General features: G+C 40.2%; 1 protein-coding gene across 1 annotated transcript in view; it reads left to right on the forward strand.

Moving 5' to 3' along the window:
• The window catches only part of tmem132e (transmembrane protein 132E), a 447,898-nt gene that overhangs the window by 151,558 nt on the left and 272,949 nt on the right, over positions 1-23,391 (forward strand). The window contains exon 3 of the mRNA XM_052035543.1: positions 23,239-23,382. Coding sequence (XP_051891503.1) covers positions 23,239-23,382 — 144 coding nt within the window. The remainder of the gene's footprint in view (positions 1-23,238; positions 23,383-23,391) is intronic.

Genomic DNA, 23,391 nt, shown 5'->3' on the forward strand with positions numbered 1-23,391 from the left:
CGAGGGGTATCGCACAATAATAAGGCGTGTGTTTCTGTGCTAACCTCCCACCCATGTCCTGCTGCTGCAGCCTTTGCTGCTGCATCAGCTTTGGCATTACCTTTAGAAATGGGTGTGTCATCATCCCTATGTGCGGTACATTTAATAACAGCTAACGCGGAGAGCAGCTGAATAGCCTGTAGTAGATTCCCAATATAAGGGGCATTGGAGATAGGTTGCCCCGTGGAGGTGAGAAAGCCTCTTTGGGCCCATAGAGCACCGAAGTCATGTGCCACCCCAAAGGCATAGCGAGAATCAGTGTAAATGTTTGTGCGTTGACCTGCCGCCAGGATACATGCGCAGGTAAGGGTGAAAAGCTCGGCTTTTTGGGCAGAAACAGCAGGTGTCAGTTTCCCCGCCTCCAAGACCTCCGAAGCAGTAGTAATGGCATAGCCCGTCTGTTTTTCCCCTATGTCCGAAACGGAAGAGGAGCCATCTACAAAAAGGACTCTATCAGGGAGGGGTAGTTCCTGGTCAGTCAGGTCCCGTCTGGGGGAAGTCAGGAAGTAATTCAATTCGGAGCAAGAGTGGGGGATTCAGTTAACTCGTCTGGTGGGCTGGTGACAAACGTCGCTGGGTTAATCGTGGAGCAAAAGGCAAAGGTCAGTAGGGGATTTTGAAGGAGAGCAACCTCATAGCGGCTGAGTCTTGGCTGTGTGAGATGCTGCGTGCAGTTAGTAGTCAAGAGAGAGGTTATCATGTGGGAAGTATAAACAGTAACGGGCTGTTGTAGGGTAATATTGGCAGCAGCTGTGACCACAGTGTAGACGACAGGGATGGTTTGCGTACAAGGGGGGGTAACCCTGCGCCACTGGATCAAGGCGAGTGGAAAAATAGGCAACCAGATGGCGTCTATCACCGTGCATCTGCGTAAGCACGGCTGTGGCACAGTCTTCTATAATGGCAACGTACAGCTGGAAAGGGCGATCGTAAAGGGGCCTCCCCAAAGTGGGAGCACAAGAGAGCTGTTGTTTCGGTTCTTGAAAAGCTTGGAGCTGTTCAGATGTTAAATTAAACATGGCCGGAGCCTTTGGAGAAGCTAGGGGACTTAGCAGGCGGGTATAACATGCTGCGTTAGGGATCCACTGATGACAAAAATTAACCAAGCCTAAGAACTTGCGCATCCCCTTAGAAGTAGTGGGGGGAAGAGCTTGTATTATTGGTGTCGTTCTGTCAGGTGTTAGTAGCCTGCCCTCTGCACTAATTAGGATCCCAAGGAACTCAACCTGAGACTGTCCCCGTTTAACCTTGGCCGGCGGAACAACATATCCATGTGAGTGGAGGGCATTCAATAAACAGTGTCTTTAGTATTGCTTTCCTGGGTGTTACAAGCCAGCAACAAATCATCTATCTACTGTATGAGAGCGGACTGCCCTGGAAAATGAATATTGCGCAGTTGGCAGCAGAGGGTCTGTGATAATATAGTGGGGGAGTGGATGAATCCCTGGGGCAGGCGGGTCCAGGTATACTGTCTATCCTCAAAGGTGAAGGCAAAAAGGTACTGCGAGTTCTCGTGCAAAGGAATTGAAAAGAAGGCATGTTGTAAATCAGTAATGGTGAACCATTTGGCCGATGCTGGAATTAAACTGAGAATCGTTGCAGGGTTAGGCACCCACGGCATGAAGTGGAGCCACAGTGGCGTTAATAGCCCGTAGATCCTGAACAAGGCGGCACTCAGGGCGTCCCGGCTTCGGGACTGCTAAGATTGGAGTATTGCAAGGAGACTGACGGGACTAAAACACCTTGTTGGAGGAGCAGTGCAATAAGGGGGCGTAACCCCTGTACTGCCTTGGTCTTCGGAGGATATTGTTTGACTTGGGGAAGCTGTACATCAGGTCGTAAAAGGATCTCTACGGGTGAAACATTGGTCAAGCCTACTTGCGTCTTGGAATAAGCCCAGGTCTCAGAGGGGGGATCCTTCGGGATCCGTTGGGGGTTGATGGTGTCGCACAATCCCTGGGCAAGACCATGGGGGCTGCAAAGTAACTGATTTTTCCCCCATTATATGTTTGTTCCTCCTCATACAGGAGCAGATCAGTTTCTTGGAGGGCCCTAAAGACCTCCTGTCCCAATTCCTTAGCTGTATGGCCTTCTGAAATTGCTAAGGTAATGTGGGGGGCTATACCCGGGAGTTGATGCCATAAGAAAGGGGGGATCACTACAGCTAGAGCAGGCCTTGGGGTGGAGGTAACTAATGCAGAAAGGGTAATCATGTAGGTCAGACTTTCAAATTGGGCAAACGTGGCACAAAGCTCCATAGATCTCCCTGAGGGGTCATAGGCAAGAGTTACGTGGGGTGACAGGCTGAGGATAAGGACCAGAGGGGAGATTTTCGATATCTAAGGACCACCGCTGTGGGGGGGTATACAGCCAGAGGATGCGAGCGTCCTTGTTCAGCTCGATTAGGGTAATCCCGTCTACAGTGCAATCCAGGGAGAGGGAAAGTGCACATAGCATATCTCTTCCTGTGATATTCCTATCTAATGCCTGGGTGATCCCGAATGGAATCATGGACTGCTGACTACCATAACGTACCCGCAGTGGTTGTGTTAGTGGCAACCGTTGTACTCGGCTGGAAAATCCCGATAAGGAAATAGTCTTGTCGGACAGGGGGAAGTTGCAAGCCAGTCTAGCTTCTTCATCAAGGGTAGAGGCGAAGGTGCCAGTATCAAGAAAAAAGGGTAAGCTAGCAGATTCAACCTGGATATAAATAACTGGTTCGTCTGCTGGACTGTCACTTAGCAAAGGGAGCTCTTGTGGGATCGAGTGTGCCCGTCTGCCCGAAAGGAGTCATTGCTGAAAAGGGTTATGAGTGGTGAATGGAGCCGTTCTCTGGACTGGAGGTTTGGGTTGATAGGGTGGAGGCCCTTGAGGTGAAGAGTTCTCAAACAGACAGTCCCTGCGCCAATGCCCAACGCTTCCACATGAATAGTAAGAGGAGCGCCAGAGGGTCGAAGGCCCGCGAGATCCTCGCGGGGCCGGAGTGTAAGGGGGTCCCCTACAGTGGGGTCCATTAGGGTGTTCTAGATAACCGCAACCCCGCTGGTCCACCTATCCTGGAACGCATGGATGAGGTTCCATTTGCCAGCCCATATTATTGGGCCAGGGTCATCCCGGTGAAGGACCCATCGGGCGTTTTTGGGGCGCCATGGGGCGCTGGATCATCTCCTTTTTAACTGTTACTGACGCGGTGGATGTCTTAGAATGTCCCCAAAAATAGGTAACCAGATTCCTCATTTGGGATTTAGATTTATCAGCCCAATCTAAAGTATGGATTTCTGTAGCCCTACAAATCTCCTCAGGGAGGCATCACATAAGAAGGGCATTAAGGTGAGGGGAAGTATTTCCCTTCTGGAAACTCTCATCACCAGCATAAGTTGCATAGGTGGAGCAGAACCTATCAAAAAATTCTGGGCTGTCCTCATCTTTCTTTGGCTTACAAGACATTACTCGCATCAAATCTATCGGTTGTTGCAAGGTTTTCTGAAGAGCTTCCTCTATTAGGTGCGCTTGGTCACCTGGGTTAGGATGGGCGGTCGCAAAACCCTCCCATGTATTATTTCCCAACTTCTCCTGCCACTTGTCTCTCTCATGGGTAGAAAGAGACATACAGCAAAGGCTGTGGAGATCCCTGGATGTAGCCTGATAGATTCTGAAGAATGAGAAAGACATTCGAAGCAAAGCAAAGCACAGCCATTTTAAGTGACCTATAATTCACGTCTTAGGGCTCACAATCTATAACATACTAACCTTTCTTTATACCTTGTACAAATTCTCAGTTCTTTCCTAAGTTGTTTTGTCGGTTAATGTCAGGGTTTAATTTGGTTGATCATATTGTTTGGCTTCTGCAGAAAATGCTGCATTTGTGATTGACACCAATTTGACTAAAACTTTGCCAATATATGAAAGGTGATAGTCTTGAGATAGGATATAGGAGAACAGTTCAGAGATGATTAGTTACAAGACTGGATGATAAAAGTTTGGTATCTGAAAGTTTTTTTAGAAACTACCTAATTCTAATTGTCTAGTCATGCCATCAGCTGTACATTGTGTGTAACAAGTGGGTATAAAGGCCTGAGCATTCAACCACAGTTGTCAGTGTTGAGAGAGTCAAGATTGCCAAGTATTACGTTTGTGCAATATGCCATCTCTAGTACCTAGAACATTTCTACAACATTTCTAGCTCCTCGTGGCAGCCAGTCAGCAACAACTTACATAATGGCCACTGTGAAGGAGGGGGGTGGTTGGAGAGGGCAGGGGAGGTGCTCAGCATCTTACCAGAAGGTGGTACTTCTCACAGGCAGGACCACTGAGGGTCAGATACAATATAGAGTGAAGATTGCTAGGAATCATCAAGAATGAATGCTCATCTTAAATCCATCTACATTTGATTAATTAAGCATTGATCCCTTCAAGACCCATCACAGATGTTTTGTCTCTATTTTCTTCTCTGCCTTCTCCCCAGTATCGCCAGTCTTGTCATAGTCAACTAACACTTCTAACCTGCAGCTCCCACTCAAAATGTGCCTGCAAATTATTTAATGAGGAGATTATTGGGCCAAATTGAAAGCTGTGGGAAAATCCCTGGTGAAGTTTGGAGCTGTATTCTGAAGTTATCTATTGTTACCTATAAGGCTGTAGAAAGGAATCAGAATGAATAATACAGTGAATTGTTGATTAGCTTTTTTTTTGTAACTAGTAGTTGGCAGTCATTTTGTAGACCTGGGAACTCAAGTTTTTTATGGTAATGTTGGAAAATGGCTTTTCATGACAGTTGTTATTGGGTGCCCTTCTGAAGTTGGGAAAATGTCAGATGTGCCCGCGTGGAGACTGACCAGAAGTGCCTTCTTGAACTGCCTTCCATGATTGGTGCAGTTTGATTCAGAAATGTGATTTGTCCAGGTTAAATTGATTTTTGCAGTTAGTACTAAAAAACACAGCACAATGCTTTCTAGTTTCGAGACGTATATCTCCTAAGGACTTGGTTGAATATTATAGGAGTACATGCAACCTTATTAAATGTCAGATTTGAATATTATAATCTGCTGCAGACATAGAGTTGGCTGTATGTTCAGTAACTGATGACAGTCCAAGAATACCATGCACCATGGCCTTGTATCAGTAGAGTTGAGTTCCCTATTATCTATCATTGTGGGCTCGTGCATTGAGTGGTTGGTATTACATAGTTATTAGTATCACACCAATGGCACCCTGGAGGCTGCCACGCGTATTGTCTACAGTCAAGTTAAAATGTGAGTCTGCCTTCTGTTGGACTGATTCCTGAGCTGTCCTATCCCAATCCTTGCGGGCAAAATGAATCTTAGTGTAGAACTCCATATCTGACTGGACATGGACGAGTTGGGCCGAAGGGTCTGTTTCCATGCTGTACAGCTTTATGACTCATTAAAGTATTAGTGTGTCAATTTCCCAGCTGGTGTTTGTGAGGGTATTTTCTGAACAAAATTCAAAATACTGATCAGGATATTGGGCTAGAATTTGCTGAATAAATTATTGCTTGCAAATCCCACATTTTGTTATTAATGTACAGATCAATCAGCAATGTGCGAGGAAGAGATACATGAATTGTTACATTGAGGGATGTTTTGCACTCATTAGCCATCATCTTTGTCAACTCAGCATCTTGCTCTTAATTTTTCTATTAATTACATTAAATTGCTATATTTCTATATTAATTGACAATAAACTCACCACAGAAATTTAAACGTAATAATTATTGGTGTCGGTAATTATTGGTGTCGGTATCCTTTTGATAATTGTTAATGACTGAAATCAACCTCTTTTCCAGATAACATTAGAACAAATTAGGTTTGGAATTGCTGGAGATTTAAATGTAACAAGTTTTATTTTCTTTCTCCCTTAATCCAGTCTGAATTTCCCCTATATCACTGTTCATGCATATGATTTGACATTGATTTCATCTGTTATAATTCACCTTCCATCAAGTCCTTCCTCTGCTTATTTTTGCCCTGTTGTTCACTAGGAAACCAAATGTTCAATTGGTCTTGGTGTGCCGTTACTAGCGTGTTCGTACAGTAATATGCAGAGCAGGAACAATTTAAGTGGGATGTAAGAGGCCCCACACCAGTAAATTCAAGCCCATTATATTAATAAAAGTTAATATTAAATGTTTTGCCAAATTCACCAATTTTTGGTTTCTGATAATTTAAAGCAATTTATTCAATGAACTAAGAAATCTCATAACTAATGTTTCATTTTTTCAAAATACTGTAGATGATTTTCCTGAATTTACATTCTTGTCCCATTTATTTAATTTTATATTTAGTCTTTATTTCTCTTCCTCTTGAGGTGCAGATCCAGGGGTAGGAGAATTTAAAGAGACTACACATCTTAAATGGAAGGGTAATATCTTTGTTTAATACTGCCCATTATACTGCTTGAATTTCTTGATTTCCGAAAAGAATGATCGATTGGAGGATTCCTTCCTCTGATAGTGTTGTGGAAGTTCTCTTGTACATGGTATCAAAAAAGAGATTACTCTTCCCTGCAGGCAAACGCAGGATGGCCCACCAAATACCCACCAAGTGGTTTGGGATTGCTGGTTAATACCAATAATAGCGCTCCTTGGAGCTGGTAGTAAAACTAGAATTCAGTCTTGAGAGTTGCAAAGGTTAGACTCTATTTCATAGCTGTCTTACATTATGCACTTTATCTTCTGAATTAATTAATTTATCTGACTTTATCTTCTGATTAATAAATCTCCCATCCCTGCTAGGCTCCAGCTTACTGCCCCCTTAACCACATCTGCTGCTGTGTTCTGTATTACTGCTCCTTCAGACACATCTGCAGCTGTGTTCCAAATTAATGCCCCCTCTTTACCATAACAACTGCATTACTCTGGATTTTTGGCCTCTTCTTCACACACTTGTTGCTCTTCCACAAGCCCGCTCTTCATTGTGGATTTGGTTGCAGTCTGTCATAGTAAGACAGTCACAGTCATAGTCATAAAGTCAAACCACACAGTAAACAAGCACAAGTCCATGCACCCATCAAACACCCATTAACAGTAACCTTAACACTGATCCAGTTTTATTCTCCCTACATTCTCATCAAGCCCCCAGAAATTCTATGACTTAGCTACACACTAGGGGCAATTTACAGTGGCCAATTAACCTACCAGCCTGCATGTGTTTGGGAGGTGGGAGGAAACTAGAGCACCCAGGAGAAACCCACGTGGTCACAAGCCGCAGGTGCAAACTCCCCACATCAGCACTGGAGCTTGGAGTCAAGCTGGAGCTCATCCATCAGACTGAATTACCTCCTCGTCATTGCATCTGCTGCTAACCTCCAAATTACACATCCTCCAAGTTTTTGTTCTCACTTTATCACATCAACTGCGCTGCAAATCAGTTCTTCCAAGTGGTCAACCTATTTGAAATCTGCAGTGCTTTTTGCATATCGGGGAAACAATGTACTGAGTCTGATATGGAAACAATTTGATGCATTGAAAAGGTACTAATACATGGAAAGAAATTCAGGGCGCTGATCTTTCTTTTGAATGATATCTGAACCTGCTGTATCAATTAAAAACAATACCATGTTTTGTTGGATTGAGTCAGGATAACGGGCTGGATCATGATCAACCTAGCCCATGCCTTGCATTTTCCTGTTACAGGTTACTTTTGTGGCCACGCAAGTCCAATATCTTGGAGGCTTTAGTTTTACCACTGTCCTGTGAGGTGGAGTGATCATAAGCAGTAATGAAGCCTGAGGCTGTGCAAATAGACAGTCTGCCCTGCACAGTGCTGTTAGCTTCTGACGGCTAATGCTGGCAAAGACCTTTTCCACTGTCTCAAAATGTCTTTGATTAGAGACATTTAGAAATTGTTAAAATACAGTTATATAATTGAAGCAGGTTTAAAATAATGACTGTATTTAAAAACACACTATTTTTGTATATTAATCAAAAATATTAATATTAATTGAAGTAAAGAAAGAAATACATTCCGGAACTGATGCAGGGTCTTGAGCCGAAATGTTGACTATCCCTTTGCCTTCACAGATGCCGCCTGACCCGCTGAATTCCTCCAGTTACTTGTTTTTGTTCCAGATCGCAGCATCTCCTGTCTCTTGTGTTTCCAAGAAAAATAATCTATGGCTTCTCATATCTTTCTTATGAAGGCTGGCAACTATTTTCAAATGAATGGTTTCCTGCTAGATGCTCTCTTCCTGGGCAGTACATTTGAGACTGAGGATGACTTGTTTTCACTCTGGTTTTGTAGGTTCTGAGGTGGTTAATGAGGCAAGGTTGAGGAAGTCTTCAAAGTGTTTCTTCCAGCAGGCATTGACTGCATCTGTGTCTCTGATGTGTTCAGACGTGTTACCGGTCCTCAGTGGGGTGGGGATTATGGTGCTTGTTTCTGAGATGACCTTGACAGTGCTGAGCTCATGGCTGTGAGGGAGTTGGCAAGTCTTCTGTGCTCTCTCCAACTACAATTTGTTCTTTAGGTCATGGGTTTCTGCTGCATCCTGGCCTTTGTGACTGTAGAGCTGTTTTATTTTCCCATAAATGCAGGTGGAGCTTCCAATCCAGGAACACCTTACATTTGCTGTTGATTAACTCCTCAATCTTCTAATCATTGTTATCAAACCAGTCCTAGTTCTTCTTGGTAGAGAAGCCAAGATTTTCTTCATAGGTGCTAGTTCTGATGGACCTCAGGGCAGCCTAGAAGCTGTGGACACTTTGCAGCTCCTTTAGGCTGGGAGTTGGCAGGTTGCTCTCGAGATGAGCTTTCTGTGATCCTTGAGAACTTGAGCATTGATATTGTGGCAATACTTCCATTGGTGCTGATGTTTTGGGGCCAGATTGATGGAGATAATGGAGAAGATTAGGCAGTGATCAATTGATACCTGTTATGACAAGGCTGTGTTTCAAGCCTTTTGTCAGGGGAAGGACCTCATTATAGTTAGTCTTCCATACGCCTTCCTTGCCTATCATGCCTTACCATAGAGTTGTGTCCCTTCTCACTCTGGAACGGAAGTCACCCAAGTGTTTCAGTTTGTTTCCTGTTAGGGTGCAGACCAGGATTTTTTGTAAAGTTTAAAGCAGAGGTATTCCTTGGCCTCATCCAAAGCTTCCAGGTTTGGGGCATGGACACTAGCATGTTGGTTCCATGTTAGCTGAGCTTGAGAGTCATAAGGTATTTGCTTATTCTGCAGGGTTTGTCGCTGAGATGCTCATTTTTGATTACGAAGCTCACTCCATTAAGATAGTTTTGCCCTTTTGGCTTGCACCTCAAGAAGGTTTAATCTCTGCCCCATTCTTTAAGCTGGCAATCTTCACCTTCATATGTCTCATTATGTGCAGCAATATCAATATCAAAGCATCTGGGTTCTTGAGCTATGATGGCAAAGCAGCATTCGGTGTGGTACTCCTGGGATTGTCAAAGGTCCTGACATTTCAGGTCTTCAACTTAATTCTGTGAAGTGGAAATTTGCTGTGTGTACTTTCTTTTAATGTGGGGTAACTATTATATACCAGCTATCAAACAGGGTTCATAGGGTCCAGGGGTATAGCAGCAATTTTGATACACCAATGAATGAACTTGCTATCTACCTTTCTACTAATTCCATGAGGGATCTGCAGATCATTTCAAAGAATGTTATTTTGAAAATCAAAGATTACATCTCCGGATGAATCAATTTATGTTCAAGTACTGATGGTTGGAAATAAGTTGATCCTGATTTAAAATAAAGCACCTGGAGCAATATTTTTAGATATGTCTGCTCTCCAGTGTAACTTGCTCAAAATTTGAAGGAGAATTGTAAATCTTAAGAATTAGGAGATTGGAATGGCAGTATAGATCAGCAAGAATAAAGGTGATGATTGACCAGACAGGGTGTGTTAAGCAAGGATATTAAAATTAAGAATGAGCTGAAATTTATGGAGGGTAAGAATGGGAGGCCAGCAATAGAATAGCTGATGTTAGATGTGAACAAAACCATAGATAAGAGTTTTAATGGCTGAGGCAAAGTGGGTGATACTACAGAGATGAAGCCATACAGTCTTTCTGATGGGGACTATCTGGTGTAAAGCACAATTCAAGTTTAATTAAGATTGGATCAGTCTGATGTAATGGCCAAAGAATTGACTGCAAATAGTGGCAAAGGTTTGGAGTTATTGGCAGGGACCAAAAATAGTAGGTCAGTCTTCTGAATGTCACATCTGATGAAAATTATAGTTCATCTAAGAGTGAAAGGCAGGTGAGCAGAATGTTGTAATTTATGTATTGAAATAGGATGCACAGTGGACACACAGCATCAATCAGGCACTTTTTTTTTTCTGTGGCTAATTTGTGGGAGAAGAGCATAATTCTGGCCCAAAAACAGACATTGGTTTATGAGAAAATTTGTGATTTTTATCTGATGAAGAATATTGTCCAGAGATTTCATTTGCCCTGGGTGAAAATAATCAAATGCCAGAGTAGAAATAAGGATCCCATTGCACTGAGGTTCTAGGACCCTTGAATTAAATTGCTAGGCTAAATTATATGTTTCAGATGTGGAGTGCAGCTTGAATCTAAAATGTTCTGTCTCAGAAGAGTACATTAACAGTATAAAATTGACAAATCATATTTACTGCAGGTGTAGCTTATCTTTTGATGCTGCAAAGGGGATTAATTGTCGTTCAAGGGAAGGATTTCTATTCTCCTGCCCAACCAAACTTTCAATGATGACCTAATTACCTGGGATAAAAGGTGAACCCTTCATAGCCAAAGAGACTAGTACCACTATTGTTTATTTTGAGATCAGTCATTTCTGGCTTCATTGCAGAAAATGAATGGTAACAATTTAATTTAATCGTATGGTTTTAGAGCGTACCAATAATCTAATAAATCTAAAAATTGCAATCAGCTTCTCTAGCAAAATAAATTTGTACAGAATTTCTCTCCTGATTACTTTAACTTGTTTGAAGTATGTTACCATGTGCATTACAATCAACTGAAAGAAACTTGATACCACGTTGCGTAACAAATCTCACCATAATTAACAGGTTAGATTTTCTTATAATTATTTGGCCATCTGAAATCCTTAACAAGATATCAGAATTAATTTGTACTCCCAGCTATCTTTATTATATGTATTATACTTGGAATCAGAAGTATTTGGTACATTTTCAACTTGCCACTAAGACACAGAACACGGTGAAAATGAACATTTGACAATTTCTAAATAAGGAGGCCAAGCCACAAGTCATGCCATTTTAACACTCAAGCAGTAAGTTGTTTATTGTACTTGGTACCTGCTAAAGTCAAGTGTAACCTCTTATCATTAAATATTGTACATATATTGATTATGAATAAAGCACTCTCTATAGATAGCAAACCATTTTTTCTAGCCTGTTTAATGTTTTGCCAGCTGTGATATCAGTAAGATTCCTGGATAGCTGTGTTGCAGAAGATTTGTGTTGAACTAACCATGCCTTGTGACAGGCTGTTCCAGAATTGTTAAAACATTGATATCTAACTGCCATAGTAAAAACAAAATCTTCCAGGTAGGTCCACAAAAAATACGCATTGAAACCAGTACTGACTTATCAGTTGAGCAAAGTAATAGAATAATGCTATCAATTGGAACTTAATATTAGCTATTTCATCAGTGTTCAGTTAGTCTCTGCAGGGCCACTCGGTTCCTCATAAAAGCCATTGTCCAGATATGTTTAACAGTGATGAATTCTGGAGGTGAGATGATAACAAGGAAATTCAGTTAAGTAGAGCACCATTTGTGAGACTTCAAACAAAAATAGAGATTGATGATGGAAGTGTGTGGAAGGGGTTTCTACTAGTGCAAATCACAAATGATGATGGTTATAGTTGTTCAAGTTCAATCATCCCAAAGGCATAACATCACTGCAGGAGTTCTTTAGGATTGCATCCTAAGACCAAATGTCTTCCTTCCAGTCTTTTTGTTCATTTATGGGCCATGGGTGTCCCTGACAAGGCCTCCAAATATCATCCATTAAAAGTAGGTGGTTTGGAGCTACTTTTCGGAATGCCTGCAGTTTGTCTGGCAAAGTTTTTTTGGGAAAGTTCCAGTACTTAGACTGGCTATGGTAAAGTAATAGCCTGCTGCTTTATCAATGATCTTCCCTCCATCAGAGATCATAGAAGCTATGTTTGAAAATTAGAGTGTTTAGCTCCATTCACAATACTATTATTAATAATGAAGGCTATAGTTACAGGTGGAAAGGTCTGTAAGATATACAAGCTCAGTGTGCTATGTAATAAGCAACATTTATATCACACTAGTACTGGCCGATGGCCTTCTCCAACAAGAGAAAGTTCAGTATCCTCCCTTTGACACTTAGCAGATTGTCATTGATGAATGGCCAGATCAACCTCCTGGGACTGAAGTTGACCAGACATTTAACTACATCAGATATGTAACTGTTTTTGTAAAGGAACTCAGAGTTGGGTATTCCCTGGTGAATAATACTTCACAACTCAAAAAGACTACAGTGCACAAATTAGGAGTGTATTGGGTTATCTTCTACTTTCCTGTAAATGCGAAGCTGTATCACACTAACGAAGCTAAACACAAGCCAGAAATACACAAGTTGTTTTGTCATCAACCCTTCTGCCAGCTTGAATACCCAACTACTCATGTTCAAAGGAAGCTAGAGATTAATCATAAACACTGGATTTGCTTGTAACTCCCTAGATTTTTTTTATTAAACAATTAAACTCCTATGCTGTTCCACTTATCTGGAAAATATTCTGATTGGAGATGCATGGAATTTTGTCCTGCCTTAATTTTATTTAGAAAGCACAAAAATGAATGAGTTTTGACAGATGTCATATTGCTTACTATTTATGTCTTACGAGAGAAAAACTTCTGGCTTCCTTGGAATACATTTTGGTTGTTAATGAAAAGAACAATTAAATAATTTGCAATTGGTTAACCGGAAGTTTGGTAATCTATACGAGAAATATATTCCTAGAATACATGTTAATATTAAAGGTTTTAGAGATCTCTGGCAACTCCCATTGCCTAGGTTTTATTTTTTGAAAAAGTAATTCAATATCTATGCTATTCCAGTTATATGGAAGAATTTCTCAATGGATGTGCATGGAATTTTGCACTGCTTTTATTCAGAAAGCACAAAAAAAATGAGATTTGACAGATGTCACATTGCTTATTATTTGCCTTACTGAAGAAAAAGATCTGGCTTCATGGGTATACATTATGGCTATTTTAGAAAAGTGCAGCTAAATCATTTGTAATAGTTTACCAAAAGCTTGGTAATCCATAGGATAAATATGGTCTTGGAAAGTCTGTGAATATTCAAGGTATTGGGCTCTGAGAAAACCAGAGCTGAGTTTCCAAAACTCTTTACTTCAAACATTACATTTTCATTATATATTTTTCTTTGTTGTTTGAAGAAAATATTGCCAATGATTTCAGCAAATGAACAATATGTTATTAATCTAATATGATAAATGAATGGTAGGGAACAATATAAATTTCAAATTGTAAAAACATAGATTAAGATCAAGTTCTTCATTATTTTACAAGTGACAATTCATGTTAAAAAGACTAAAAGATAACTAGGTGTGCTAGGTAGTTCAATAATTCAGCATCAGTGCAAGCAAATACAGTGAACTAGAAACAATAAATTAAAGCAGCAGGAGCTTGGTGCTGAAACACCAACAATTGAGAACTCTCAAGCCAGAATTTGAAAAAGGCTGTACAATTAATTATTCTTGCTTCATTTGTTCAAGAAGAACTATAGTTAGATCAGGGACCAGTTCCTCTCAATACTTGTTGAATGTAAGGATTACTAATTTTTTTCCCTATCCACAATATAACCAAAACTAGAACTTGATTGCATAAGAGTCGGATTGAAATAAAAGGACATTTTTTTCCCATAAGGCAATTCTGTCAGGAGTTAAGATTCTATATCAAAATAGATGCAGAAAGTAAGTTTAGATTAACTTTTGTGCAGGAAAGATCCTTCATTTCTTACTAGGAGTCCTTGGATCTCCATTGCTATCAGCTGCCAATCTTTAAATCATTTTTAGATCTTTTCTTACTCTTTGTGATGATGGGCAGAAAACATTCTGCTGTCCCTCAACAACCTTCATTCCCTGCTGAGATCTTCTGGCACATCATTGACTGCCCAGTGGTTGGAATAGGGTTGGGAGGCGGGCATTCATAATTGTCATACTTGTGAGGATTTGCTGCCAAATTTTCATGGACCAATTGAAGATTGAGACACTACACAGATTTATTTTCTCATGGATACCTTCTAAATGTGTCAACTGAATATCAAATGGATGTATATGGAGATGGCTTAAAGTGTGATACTTTAGCGTGTACATACTGATACTTGATGTTGGCATGCACTTTCCTTTGGAAATCCATGTGTTTTCCAACAAAGGTGTTGATCATAGGTTTTAACCTGCTCTGTGAAATGGAAATTAAGGTATGCATTGGGATTGGGAGAGAATAGGAATACCTGTCACTTTAACTGCATCCTCACATCAAATAACTTCATGACTATTTCTCATTTCTTTGCTTGATATCAGTGAAATTAGTTACATTTTCACTAAAGTAAGGAAATTGCTTAAATTACCATTCTGATCTCAATTTTCTTAAAATGCTTCATATTTTAAAGAAAAAAATAATGGAATATTAGGCCTTTATCTTAAAGAAATCAGAATTCAGAAATGATGAAGCTTCATTTATGTGGATCGTTGGTACCTGGAATATTGTATTTTGGACACTGAATCTCTGAATCAATATGTTGTCCTTGGTAATACTACAGTACAATTCTCCAACATAATGACAAGGCTTAGAGTGTTAAGTAATAAGGATAGATTGAATTAGCTTTCTGTATTCCCTTAAGTTTCGAACAATGGGATGTGATCCAGTCAAGCTATTTAAAATTATTAAGGGGAAGAAGTGTGAGTAACAAAAATTAAAACTTAATCATACAGAAGTAAAATTAGGTAGCAGTTTTTCATGCAATGATAAGTGAAAGTCTGGACACACCCCCACTCCCCAAAAAGGCAGATGATGCTGTATCACTGAACTTATCAATATTATAAGTAGTAAGTTGTAAGTTAGAGACTTCCACATTTGTTTGAGTGGCATCAGAGATGATTTGGATTATCATTCTGCTTATTCACTGCAACAAGTGTTGTTCATCACTGCCATAGTTGAAAGTGCGCCTGTGTCACTGTTGAATGTTGACTGAGGATGTGCAGAGATGAAAAGGAGAAAATGTGAACAAGCGCTTTTGTACTTCAGATAAGCTTTGAATCCACCAAAAAATCTGCTGGTAATTTAAAAAGAATCCCACACAATACCACAATAAAATTAATTTACAAAAATATATGTATTGCTGTTCTAATTTTCAGATATACTTGTCCACGTATACTGTAAAGCTATCCTTTACTAACTGTTGATTGTTTCACATATTCATTTTTTAAACTCACATTTTTAAATTCACAAATTCATTTCTTAAAGCATGCCTGTGATAGAATTCTATTTTCTTTGGACTGCCTCTAAATTCCTCTCATCTCTCCTTTTCATTCTCCTAGCCCCTAAACTCTCTGTTCCCAGATACTTTGAAAATAATGGATTTTAAATTGTATCCTACAAGCTGTTCCACGCGGCAGGTGACTTGTTACCTTTTGTTATGCGCATTTTAATCAGCAGTCCTTAAGGTACCAGTCACTGAACCATTCAACAATCGGGTACCAACTCGCCTGTGGATTTCAGGCACTCCTAAGAGTGGTATTGCTGCTGCACTTATCCATGTAAGTGGAGAGTATCCCACCACCCTCTTCTTGTGCCTCATTGAAAGGCTTTTGAGTCGTAGAGGAGAGTCAATCACTGCAGGGTATTCAGTCTCTGCCCTGCAGTTGTGACCATAGTAATCCCATTATTCTACAAATTTTACCTTTTAATTTCCAAACTTATTTGTTCAAAGGGGCAGAAATGCATGTAAATGGACAGCCAAACATTGATACACACATGCAAGTGAAATACATATATCCATGGAACATATGTATACACGCGCACACAAGTAGAGTAACTCAGCCCTCACCAATTACTGTTGCATCTTACTAAGAGCTACAGCACAGTGACCTGGAATACTTGATTATGATCTTTGAATAATATGTTTTAGTCTGACAAAGTTCATTTTATAAAATTAACATCCATAAGAAGGATTGTTTTGTCAGTTCAGATAAACTTTAGATGTTCTCATGACTGTGAGGGACAGAACAACAGCAAGATAAACACATTATCTTCCCCTCTACACACTCAGTTCTGATGCAGGGTCTCGACCTAAAACAGTGACCAACCCTTTGTCCCCAAAGATGCTGCTTGACCTGCTGAGTTCCTCCAGCAGTTTGTTTTTTTTCTCCAGATTCCAACAACTGTGGTCTCTTGTGTCTCCATAAACACATTAGAGTTGAATACAGCAATAACTTGGCAATGCCATTAAATTATCAAATCATCTAAAGCAACAACTATCAGCTGAATAGTGCTACGAGTAACTTAGCGATAGAGCTGTTTGTTGAAACATAATATTTTAAGATACTTGTGCTAGATTGGCATTGGTGGGTGCTAACAACTATTTTATTCGTGGGCCTCTGCTGCATTGTCTGTTGCATCTCAGGAATTGGCAAATAGCATTGCACATTTCATCTTTTGAAATGGTACAAGCTAAGACTAAGGGTGGGTTTCCAGGGTGAGGAAGAATAGGGTGGTAGTGGAAGGAACACTGGTAAAACAGCAACCAATGATCAGGCCTTGGGTTGGAGTGGGATGGAGGGAGCTGGGGGGGGGGGGGGGGGGAGGTGCGGGAGAGATCCTCTGGAAGAATTGGGGCCAGTGGGTCAGGAGTTGAAGAGGGGAGCCTGGAAGGATCAGGACCAGGCTGGGGAAATCAGTTATGTTGTTGGGGGTTGGAGATGGTGGTGGAGATGGTGATGGTTATCTGGAGGATCAGAAGGTCAGGATGGTTGGGATATAGGCCTTGGGGAAATTGAGAGCAAGCTTGGAAGGTTGTGTGTGGTGCACTTCAGTGTTCAGGGAAGAGATTTCTATCTGAAAAATCAAAGGAAAGCAAGGAGTCCCAGTCCAAAGGTGCAACAATAAATCTTAGTTGTCTCATGAATGAGGAATGGTAATCAAGTTGGTTGAACGAGGCTGACTCACACTCAGTTTTGTCCAATCAAATTTCTGGAGTGACATGAAACAACCCAAAAATGGTCATCACATTTTATTCTGGGGAGAACTAATTTTCAACTGCATAATGCTAAAAAGAAAGCTGTATAATGTGATTGAATTTCTGGACAATTATGTCTCTCTAAATTGTTCGGATTGCTGGTGACAGTGGAGAAACTTAATCAACCTTGGAACCTCAAAATAAAAAAATAATGCCTTACTGAAACTTACTGAAGGCAAAAAAAACATGGATTTGTTAACAATGAGCAAGGAAATTATGTTTCTTGTAGAACTGGTGAGGCTGCAGTTATATAATCAGGTGCAGATTTGGGCATCCCATTATAGGTAGCATATAAAGCAATGGAATCTTTGCAGCATGCATTCATTAGGTTATCATTCAGGAAGAGCAGTAATTGTTACGTAGATGCTTGAGCATTTTAGCTTTGCCAGACCTGAGAAAGCTAAGGCACCTGGTAGTTTTAAGTATAGTTGTTATGAAAAGAATATTTCTGTGTTGGTGAGGTGATAGTACAATAGCATAAATTTAAGCTGATTGCAAAAAAATTGAGGTTTGAGGAAACCCCAAAGTAGATTTGAAACAGTTTTTTTTACTATTAGTTAATATGTAAATGAGAATTTGTACAAGGTATAAAGAAAGGTTAGTATATTATAGATTGTGAGCCCTAAGACGTGAATTATAGGTCACTTAAAATGGCTGTGCTTTGCTTTGCTTTGAATGTCTTTCCCATTCTTTAGCTAGTTCTCTGCAACCTTGAGATGCGATAGTACCAGCACAATAGGTTCCTTGCTCAGCAAGTTTACACAATTGGTCCTTAGTTCAGCAGGTTGACCCTGAAACCACAATGAAGAACTTTGTTTGTGCAAAGATAAACGGTAGAACTAGATGGCCTGAAGAGCTTAAGGAACTATTGTCTCAACCGAAGTATTAACTATTTTAAGTGATTTCCTTGTTTGTAACCAATCGTCATGTAAGAAATAAATGCTATGTTGCCTGACTAATGCGTGATCATTCCATATATGGTAATTTCTTCTTTCTCTAGATAACTATAAGAATGTATGTAAACTGATGTACCACAGAGACCACCCAGTCCGGGATGTAGGTGCCTGGCTTGGTGCTCTCTCCTCGGATCAAATAATAAAGAGATTGAACGAGAACAGTGGTCTTTTGAGTCTTCTCTGCGACCGAGTTTGACATAAATGCTTTTAAAATAAATTTGATTCCTGCTTGAACAAGAGGAACATTAGGCATTTATGGGAAGTAAGATCAGGTGACTTACGTGGAGAAAAATACCTGGACGTGCTTGATCTGTAAAATGGCTTATTTCTGTGATGGTAATTTTGTAAACGTATGATTAACACTGAGTGTGTTATGGTTATTTGCATATGATGTAATAGAAGTGCTCTTTAACCAAATTATATTTCTGGATAGCAAACCATGCAATATAGTAGTTTACAAATTGGGATAAAAATAGCACTTGTTATCGATATCCCATTGCAAAGCTTGTTCATCATATCTGTTACAATGCTGATTGTTTGACTGAAGTTTTCTTTTATAGTTACTGTGCACTATTTTCTTATCTGAATCAGTAATGTACATACAAGGAGTCATATTCCAGAAGCAGAAGGTACACCAAAATTGAGAAACCATTGGCACTCTTTAACTGAAGCAACCTTGTTAATAACTACTTTAATAAAAGTCAAAGCATTTGGTACCATAAAGGGGCAAGTTCAAAATTGCTAAATAATTCATCTACTGTGAAATCACGAGACATCAAAGATAGAAAATAATCTACATGGAAGAACTTTTGATCATAATGTAGTTCCACTGTTTGAGCTGTTGTTGGGTTTGCCCTCTAATATGCCCCTTAGAAATTAGTGCTCATTAATAAATATCCTCGCAGAAAGAGGCAGAGCCCCAACTGCAGATGCACAGCAGCAACAAATCATTGCAAAGTAGGCACAGAATGAAGTTGACCCTAAACCAAGATTAGCACATTGGAGTAAATAAAATGCTGGGAACGTTAATTATTCAAGAGAAAGAAATTCTACTTCAGAATTAAAATTGTTATCTTCCAGAAAAATGGTTAATTTGATCTGCTGAGGTTATTTCCATTGTGTCTATTATGAAACAAAGTTGCTTTTGAGCTTATGTTCCTGAGGGCTTCCTGTATTTAGCCGGTACTATATATAGCAGTTGTACAATGTGATGCTGCTATTTCACCCTGTCTGCTGTCAGAGAATAAATTTGTGTGTTACATGCTGTACTTTCCATTCACCCCCCACTTATGTATCAGTACTTACTGAATTGTCTTCTATTAAATTGTCAGAGTTTTCATTGTCAGTATCTTCAACCTCAGCAGAATCAGCTGAAGTACTGTAAGTGACCTGTCAGTTTAGTAGAATCTATTATAACATCCTACTCTAAAGTGTTTGACTTTAAATTCTCCCCTAATAATCACATGTCAGTATGCTAATTTGCATTTTGATGTTGTCATGACTTTTCCAGCAATGTGCCCTTAATATTCTTTGAGAAGGATTTGCAATCTCTAATGCCTTTAACACATAAGTAGAATTGAAGCAACAATTAATTTACTATTAGATATATGCAAAATATAGCAATTTCTTCCTCACTTCCTGGTTAAGAGCCACAAATGATGTTTTTTTTAGTTCTTAATTGTCCATTATGACATGAAATTTACCTTTAGATTATTTCTTATTGTTTTTGCAAGGTAGTGTAAAAATGAGGTCCAGTTATTTATTTTTAGTCGTTGCAATTGAAGATAGCTAAAGTAATTCAATTAATTAAACATCAAAGTACCACTAAATTATGATCAAAAGTTCTTCCAAGTAGATTGTTTTCTATCTATAATGTCTTGCAATTTCACGCAGATGAATTATTGAGCAGTTTTGAAGTTTGCGCTTTATGGTACAAATGCTTTGACTTTTATTAAAGTAGTTACAAACAAGGTTGCTTCAGTTATTTATCATCACCTTCAACAAATAATTTTTGAACACGAATATATCCTGATCTCCTCACCCCCATCACCATCTCTTTCCCCTCCTCCACCCTCTCCATCTGCCCATTAATCATACACTCCTCCCACTGGTCCCCCTCCCCCACTACTCCCCTCTGCCTTCCATACCACCCTCCCTTTATTCCATACTCCACCTCCCTCTCCTATCAGATTCCATCATCTTCAGCCCTTTGCCACTTCTGCCTATCACCTCCCAGCTTCTGGCGCTATTCACACTCTCCCCTCCCCCACCTGCTTATCACCAACACCTCCCTCTCACCCTACCACCTGGATCCACCTATTACCTGCCAGCTCTTGCTTCACCTCTTCCTTCCACCTTTTTACTGGCCATCTCCCCTCTTATCTTTCAGTCCAGATGAAGGGTCTCGACTCAAAACATCAACTGTCCATTTCCCTCCATAGATACTGCCTGACCTGCTGAGTTCCTCCAGCATTTTGTGTGTTGCTCCAGATTCCAGCATCCTCAGTCTCTTGTGTCTCCATACCCAAAGCTTACCCATTTGATCATACCTTTCTTTCCAAAAGTTAAATGACTTTGTGTCTTAATACAGTACTGCATAAATACCAAATAATGAGTAATTACTTCCATTAATACTCTAATAGTGAATGGAAAATGCATTGTCAGAAGTTGCACACACAAAGTGCTGGAGGAACTCAGCAGGTCAGGCAGCATCTATGGAGATAAATAAACAGTCGATGTTTTGGGTCAAGACCCTTCATCAGGACTGTAACCAGCAGTGTGGGGTAGGGGAACTATGAGGTTGGAGGCATTAGAATGTGAGTCCTGATGAAGGGTCTTGACCCGAGACGTTGACTGTTTATTTCTCTCCATTGATGCTGCCTGACCCGCTGAGTTCCTCCAGCATTTTGTGTGCATTGCTCCAGATTCCAGCATCTGCAGAATCTCTTGTGTGTTATCAGAAGTTGGTCTGTTATACACCAGAGGAACAAATGGAGAATAGTTGACTGCTGTGCAGAGCACCTTCGTTCAGATGGCAGTGGTGAGCCTGAGCCTCCAGTTGCCTTTAAGTTTAATACTCCATTTCAGTCCCATGCTGACTATATTGTTCCAAAGAAGCCCAATATAAGTTCAAAGAACAGCAAGTCATTTTACAACCAGGCACATTACACCCCATCGGGACTCAACACTGGTTATCCAACATTGTTGAATTCAGTGTTTCCATTTCGCATCCAAGCTGTCCCATTCTGAAGAAGGGTCATCAACCTTCAATGCTAACTCTATTTCTCACTTCACACGTGCTGCCTAACTTGTTGAGTATTTCCAGCATACTCTATTTTGAATTTCCAGCAGCTGCATTGTTTTTGCTTCTGTAATTTGAAACATACAGTTCCAATTTTTTGTCCCCTTTTTTTCTCTTCTGCTTTCTTCTATTTATATGTGTCCATACCACCAAGGTGCAGTGAGGAAGCTCCCCTTGGCTTCTTCAACTGCACATTCCAAACCTGTTATCTTTACCGACAAGAAAGAGAAAGGCAGCTTGTCCAGGGGAATTCCACATCAAACAGTAACCTGCCTTGGAAATATATTACCATTTCTTCACCATGAATGGATATAATTCTGGACCTCTGCCCCTCTGCCCCCCCAACACCTCACCCAAACCAAAAGCACTGTGGAGTACTTGCACTGCAGATCCTCATCAGTTCAAGAACACTCCATGTTTTCAAAGGCACAGAGATGGATAATAAATGGCCTACATCCTGTAAAATGAATAATGAAAATGTAAGCGTTCAAAGAAAATTAATTATTTCCCCAAATAATGTAGTCCTCTGATTATTTAAAGAAGTTTCCAGGAGTTTAAGCTGATTCAGATATACCTGGACATTCCTGCTAAGTTGGTACACCTTTGCAAAGGTGGAATAGCTTGGATTTGGACGATCAATTCCGATGAAAAACAGTGTCATGTCAAATTCATGCTTCATTTGGTCCTTGATATTATGGATGTGCCCAATTATGGCTAGACATTTAGATGCATGATGCTATTTCTCTTCAGTGTAATGCAAATGTAACACCTTTCTCCTGGAGTAAAACAAGATACCAATTATTTCCAAGTCATTTTGCCTGACTTCAACAAGGCATTTCCGGGCATGAGTTTCCTTTGCACCCTGTCATGATTGTGAGGTAACTTGCCTGCTCTTCTGGGAAAACCTGGTTTAATACCTGAGCACCAGTTTGGGTCACCTTAAGATAAATCATGTGCCACAATTTCTAACCTCCATTTCTGGGTTTACCATTGGTTTACTCAGACCCTTGTCAAGTGGTTTGAACTGTCTTTCAAGGCTTAGCATGTCTGTCCAGTTTATTTGTAATACTTTTCCATACTAATCGCTCATCGATAACAATTAACATATTCTTGATTTCTGTTTATTGCAGCTAAATTTGAATCGGTACTTTTTAGGAGTGTTGAACACATGTATTGAATATTTTTGCTGAGATTGATTAGAGTGATTTGTGAAATGTGTGGCGACTCACCATTTAGTCGGGCGAACCGGCTCGGCAGTCGGGCCGCGCGGTGTCGGAGCGACGAGGCCCAAGATGGCGGCGGGCCTCGTCTTTCCGAGTGACGGGGAGAACCCGCATGCGGGAAAGTCTTGATGACGTAATACTTACGTCATTGCCGGTTTCATTGGGCGGGAACAGTCTCCCTTAAAGGGCCTGCGCAAGGCGGGAAAATAAACCAGTTCTTGTTCAGCAATCCTCCGACTAGCGTCTTGCTTTATTCCGCGGTAGCAACCGCTACAAATGTATTATTAATCACCATTATTATTATATAAATAGGCATAATTTTGCTGTAATTGGAAACAGTGATATTACTGAGCATGTCAGAACCTTGGAGTGTTTCACATTTTTGTTAATAATTCCATTGTCTTTGTTTAACTACAGATTTTATTTAATATATTGCAGGGTAAAAGCCAAAAAAGGAGTGAACCTGAAAAACATGTGGCCCAAAAAACCTGAAACCTGGCAGTTGAGATCAGAAATCGTAAATGGAGGAAAACATTCCACAGCCACAGTGGAGATGAATAGAAAGCAAGGAGTCTTAAATGGGTGAGAACA

Source organism: Pristis pectinata, chromosome 21 (genome assembly GCF_009764475.1).
Source record: "Pristis pectinata isolate sPriPec2 chromosome 21, sPriPec2.1.pri, whole genome shotgun sequence".
NCBI classification, from domain to species: Eukaryota; Metazoa; Chordata; class Chondrichthyes; order Rhinopristiformes; family Pristidae; genus Pristis; species Pristis pectinata.